At 39.6% G+C, this 6,043-nt stretch overlaps 1 protein-coding gene and 1 non-coding gene across 2 annotated transcripts in view; one reads left to right on the top strand and one right to left on the bottom strand.

Moving 5' to 3' along the window:
• Positions 1-1,464: 1,464 nt before the first annotated feature.
• On the top strand, positions 1,465-1,537 carry Trnar-ucu (transfer RNA arginine (anticodon UCU)). The gene has a single exon. It is a non-coding gene; the product is annotated as a tRNA-Arg (tRNA).
• A 135-nt stretch (positions 1,538-1,672) lies between these two features.
• LOC137971180 (ATP-binding cassette sub-family C member 4-like) overlaps positions 1,673-6,043 on the bottom strand; it is a 17,695-nt gene continuing 13,324 nt past the window's right edge. The window contains exons 5-7 of the mRNA XM_068817942.1: positions 5,871-6,043; positions 4,831-4,967; positions 1,673-4,280 (exon numbers count right to left, since the gene is read on the bottom strand). The exon at positions 5,871-6,043 is cut by the window's right edge and continues 398 nt beyond it. Coding sequence (XP_068674043.1) covers positions 3,346-4,280; positions 4,831-4,967; positions 5,871-6,043 — 1,245 coding nt within the window. The 3' untranslated portion in view covers positions 1,673-3,345. The remainder of the gene's footprint in view (positions 4,281-4,830; positions 4,968-5,870) is intronic.

The raw sequence follows: 6,043 nt of genomic DNA, 5'->3' as shown, positions 1-6,043 counted from the left end.
GACGAAATTAGCGAAGAAATTAGGGGATATTTTGGCGGTAGTGTTTCCCTTCGTGTAAAAAGGATGGCGAAAGACAATTGCAAGACACTAGGCATGATTGATCAAGTTACATGTAGCTTATATCAATTGTTTATTGTAGAATTTCATTATTATATGATACATGTTCAATTTGCACTCATCGTAGCTTTAGCAAAAGCTAGTCGAGGGGAGAAGTGGTTAAGCGTGTATAAAAGAGAGAACAAGTAGAGAAAGCTTCGGTATTCAGTTGTGTTTCACAGACAAGACATTGTAGAACGAACAGGTATACAAATAACTAGTGTACAAAACATGCAGTCAACTAAAACAAGTAAATATCTAAAATCAATAGAAAGTGCAAATATCAGAAGCCATATTATTAAGTATTTTTGTTATTAAGACAGATAAATCAATACAGTCATTTTCTTCTGAAAGTCTTTGGAGTAGGATACTGTGGTTTTTAATTTTAAAATTGTTTTTGAATAGATGGCGAATTTCACGAGGTAAACTATTCCAAATTTTCACACCATATATTGAAAATGATTTAATTTGTTTGTCAATTCTTGAGGGTTTAACTAAATAGTCACCTCTTGAAGATGACCTTGTTTTATATGAATAAATGCTTGCTTAAGAAATCAATAAATCAGCATTATTTGGAGTCGATAAATTGTTAGATATGTCATGCATCAGAACAGCTGCAACTGATTTACGAGAATGGGGGACTGCACGGAGACGTACTAGAGACTTTAACACTTATCAGTGACAAATAACATGAGCCTCGTCGACAGTAACTGCTCTGACAGATTTCCGGTGCAACTCGCTCATTGCCATTTTCCTCCATGTTTCGTATCCAAGCCATAGTTCAGGTGATCCGAAGACAATTGAATATTCCCCATTCTTTACTTCTTTCGTTTGTTTTACGGTGGCCATTTCAGCCAAAGATACGGCAGTGATTCCCAGGGAATTTAGCCGCAACATTTGATCTTTTATCAGGCTGTTAAGCGGAGAAATCACGACGATGATATTTAATATTCTCGTCAGTTGACTGCAAGCACGAGTAAACCAACGGCAAAGCATGGTAAATCAACGACTTTCCAAAACCCGTTGGAAGATTTACAAAAATATCCTTCTTCTCTTGAACAATGTATTTGATGGACACCTCCTGGTGCGTATTCAAACTGTCAAATCCAAAAACATTGCAAACCTGGTTGAACGCGTCTTTGAACGCTTCTTCCAGTGTGTCCGCCATTTTTTCTCCACGAGAATACGTGGTTATACCGCGCACGAATCCTGCGAGTTAGTTCTGGATTTTTTAGAGCTAAACGGTGATTGGTGAATAATTCTTACGTCACGGAAATCGTTTTGAAGCTCGAACTCGCAGACGTTACTTTTCGGGGGAGAGAAACGACCGCCGGAAATACGTCTGCGTTCGCAGGCTAGCTCCCGTCTGGCCCTGTAGCTCAGTCGGTAGAGCAACGGTGATCTAATCCGGAGGTCGTGGGTTCGATTCCCACCCGGGTCAGAGATTTTTCTCTGTCCTTTGGTGTTGCATAAGAAGTTCTTGACGCTGTGGATCAGCGAAGGTTCTTCATCCATCACATGCACACAGTAGCGATGGCCTCACTTGAGGTCTTTCCATATATACTAAAATATTTATTCGCATTTATTCAAGTTTGCTTGACACACACACAATTTTTTTCAGCCTAATGTAATGCTTAATACAATTATCTAGTATATTGTATACTAGGCATGATAATTCTCCGTGTATTAATTAAATTGATTGAAGAAGCCTATCTCTTTGGGCCTTCTCGCCGCTAGCTTTTCTAATATTTGAAGCACTTGATGATCTCTACCGAGGCTAAACAATAAACTTGAACTTGAACGTGAACTCTCTTTGTTTTTCAAAATGCAGAAACAGAACAAAAAAGATTAAAACAAAAAGAGAATTTATAAAACGAAATGAACCTTTTAACAAGTTGCTTTGCCTTGTAATTTTGCGGTACTTTGCTGTTGAGTTATCAGTTCGTTGGTGTCACTTTCATGCCGATGATTATAAGGAATATTGAAAACTGAAAGTTATTGTTTCACCTTTCTTGTCTGTGCCCAGCAAAAGATTATAATTGACTCTTATGAGAAACTAGTTCCTAAGGCTCTGTTTGTTCTGCAGTGTCATGAATTTGGTCTCAGATAGTGGAGGCGAGGGAAGAAATCCAGACCCCGCCCGATTTCTTTTGCTCGTTCTCGATCGTTCCCTCGCCTCCACTATCTGAGAGCCTGGAACAGGTGTTCGAGGATGAGGTGTTTGCATGGTACGCCAAGACAACTAAATTTTTCATTAAGAATTTTTAAAATTGCGTTTTGGTACTATAACTAACCGCCAAGAGGCATCTTAGAATATTCTGGATGTCTTCAACAAAGAGGGAGTTGATGTTAAGGACTTCAGGGTTGCTGCCCTAATTTCGCTAGCCTCCGGGCTGGAAAGTTCCGATTCGATTAGTTAAGCAATAATTAGAATGCAGTTCTAAAAAACTTAAAGATTTTTGACGCTATCCTTAACGTCCTTGTCAGTTATGTAAATTGTGACTGTAAAACTTCTTAAACGAAAAATTGGCCAATTAATAGAGTGCCGACAGACAGGGCCGGAAAAGGGCAAGCCGCTGTTACAGGTCGAAACTTGTAGGTAGGGTCGTTCCCCTTATCTTGTTGACCACCATATTTCATTGGCTGTATAGTGTCGTACTTCCTATTGTTTTCTGTGCCAAATCCACTGTTCGTTCTATTGTTCTTTTGGCCAATCCTAAAGCCCGTTCAATGAGGTACGACACCACCCAAACTGTTAGCAGAAACCTGAGTGCAACGGCGCTGCGAAACAAAATTCAGGAAGCATTGCACCGTGTAACATTGTCAGTTTTGTGAACTTTTTTTCAACTTCCGTAGCGAGACAAGTTTGGCAAAAACTAGAACCGCCTTCTACTTCTGCAACCGTCACGCAATCGCAGTGGTGATAAAAACAGGAGTCAGTTTCACAGTGTAACATCGCTTCGTGAAACTGGTCTCGCTCGGTCTTGTTACGCTACGCTGCGAAAGCCAATCAGAAACTGTCTAAGGTAACGCCAACAACATATTTCGAGACCAGTTTCGAAGTACCCGAACGAGTTTTGACCTTTTATGTTACACGGTGCAACGCCTGCTGAAACTTTTTTTGCAGCGCCGTTGAAAATATTAAGTTTCAGCTAAAAGTTTCAACGTGTAACAGCGGCTTTACACCTCTCTTTCCCAAAAATACAGATAAAAAACAACACAAGCCTCAATTAAACAATTAAATTATGATCAGTGCTCGTCATCTTTAGAACCAGCGATGTCGTGACTGTAATAGAGCCTTGAGAATTCACCAGCTCTGTTCTCCAGTAACTTTGCAGGCTTGTCAAATTCCACAATTCGTCCGTTTTCCAGAACTAAAACTCGATCATAATCAATGACGGTATTCAATCGATGCGCAATTGTGATGACTGTACAATCTTTAAATTTCGTACGGATTGTTTCTTGAATCAATTGATCTGTTTTGTGATCAACGTTCGCCGTTGCTTCATCCATGACGATGATTTTGTTCCTCTTCAGTAAAGCGCGAGCTAGACACAACAGTTGCCTTTCTCCAACGCTGAAGTTTGCTCCACATTCTCTGACCTCTTCGCTGAGTTGCCGAGGCAACCTTTCTAGCATAGGCTTCAAACCCGCTTCCTCTAGGACATCCCAGAGCTCCTTGTCTTCGTACTCCTTAAAGGGATCCAAATTTACACGAAGTGAAGCGGTAAATAGCACAGGATCCTGGGTAATGACTGCCATGGCTTGGCGAGATCTTTGAATGTTAATATCAGCAATATTGACACCATCAATGATGACGTCACCCGTTGGTTGAGGCATGCGAAAGAGAGCTGCGACCAATGACGATTTGCCTGCTCCTGTGCGACCAACGATTCCAATCTTCTCATGGCGGTCAATGGTGAAAGTCAAATCTTTAAGTATCTTTGGGCCTCCTTCGTAGTAGACGAGTCCTAAATTACTGATGCTTACTTGACCGTGCTGTGGCCAGCTATCAGTGGGTTGAAGATCATTGTTGTATCCAGGCTCTTGATCTAAGTGGGTGTAAGTGATGATTCGTTCAACTGATGTCATGTAGTTCTCAACTTCTGAACATCTTCTGATGGTATATTGACATGTGTCTATAGCGAGATTCAAAACGTACACAATGGACAAGGCAGAGGCACCTTAAATGACAGTGAAGAATACGTCAGCATGAGCACTGGTTGGTTTTACAACGTGAGAAGTGTGTTAAAAAGCGTTATTTAACAATGATCATTGCTTTAGGGCGGTGCCTACTATTTCAAACATATTTTTGCGCGGTGTATGAATATGCGGAAAATATGCGGAAAAAGCAGAAGTGTTATTGAAATTTAAAAGAAAATTGGGGTTAACCACCCATTTTTCAAAGCCAATTGATCAACAACATTTGTAAAAAGATTTGAAGTACGAAGCAACGTATGGAATTTCTAAATTGAAATTTAATGATCTCTGAAAAATGCATCACGTTTACCCCCAATTTTCTTTTTGGATACCAAGAATACTTGTTAAGTTCAGTTTTCTCTGCATAGTTTTAAATTGCGCGAATATATCCCTGTGTTAGTAAGCACCACGCATAGAGAATCCGAATATCCGCAGATGCGCAGAAATGCGCAATAACAGTAGTGGGCATCGCCCTTAACAGACGTTTTTGCTATGATGTCAGTTTAAAATAGCTAAGCTTTTTAAAACACTTACCAGAGTCCTTATTGGTCAAAATACCAAGGAAAACCACAAATATGGCAAAGGCTATGCAGATCATGTCAACTTGGGTTCCAAGCCATCTTGTTGTTGATATGACGGCAAACCAGACCTTGTTGTGTGCGTCTTGGTATCTGACACAAAAAAAGAGCGGAGAAGCTGCAGTTTTAATTCTCTTCAGATCAAATTTATATCATCTTTAAGCAAACAAAAATAAAATAAAATAAAAATAAAAATAAATTTAAAAAACGGATCTCCGCAACCTCAAAGCCATTTCAGTTTAAAAAAAGACCATTTACAATTAAGATGAAAACAACGCCAGTTTTAGTCCTGTAGGAGATGGTCCCAAGTATTTGCGAGATCTAGTCAAAGATAACACTTAATCCGGCGAACACGATTAGCTAAACCGTGAGTGAAAATAAAATATTAGTCTCTAGGAATGAAAAGATACTTATCAGTATACTAATAGTAATCTCGGATTATAAGTGCGTTTGACAGTCGCTTTGGAAGCAATGGACAAGGGTAGGGAAAGAAACAATCTTATTGGACCGAAGCAAGTACTTGTTAGATACCGAGTGTTATGACCCATGTGACAGGATTGAAATACTTTGCCCTTGGCTAGACTCTGAATCATAAGTAACAAGTGCGAACTGTAATAAAATTAACTACGCATCGTTTCTACGGAAACGATACAAGGTAAATAGCACACCCGAGAGGACATGTGGTTCCTAAATAAATTAACAAAATACCAAAACCCGTCTTTCCCCTTTAGATGTTTTCAAAACAAACTGAGTTCATTGAAGTTAATTCGGAGGCCTAATGAGATGCATCCTACATTTGTGATACAAAATCCAGCTATTTAGTCAGATTTACAACTATCGACCAAAATATATACTGTATACATGGCTTTCGACGTTGATCGGGAAAGGTGACAAACGCAACATTCCATTCTTCAAAATAATTTTATCGGCGGCAATTAAACCCCATTAAGTTGATAAGCCTGAATTTATAGGAAAGTCAAAAATTTAAACTCATACCCATACAATCCCTCCAGAAAGCTGTTCTCTTTCTGAAAGACCCTAATATGTACCAATCCTTCCAAAGTCTCGCTAAAATGAGACAACACTGGACTCCTGCTTACTCCTTCCATTCGCCTCAGATCCCGTGCAGACCTAAGGTAGTAACGCGCCATTAAAAGAAAAACCACGAC

This window comes from Montipora foliosa, chromosome 9 (assembly GCF_036669935.1).
Source record: "Montipora foliosa isolate CH-2021 chromosome 9, ASM3666993v2, whole genome shotgun sequence".
Taxonomy (NCBI): Eukaryota; Metazoa; Cnidaria; class Anthozoa; order Scleractinia; family Acroporidae; genus Montipora; species Montipora foliosa.
This window is presented reverse-complemented; position numbering and strand designations above follow the sequence as displayed.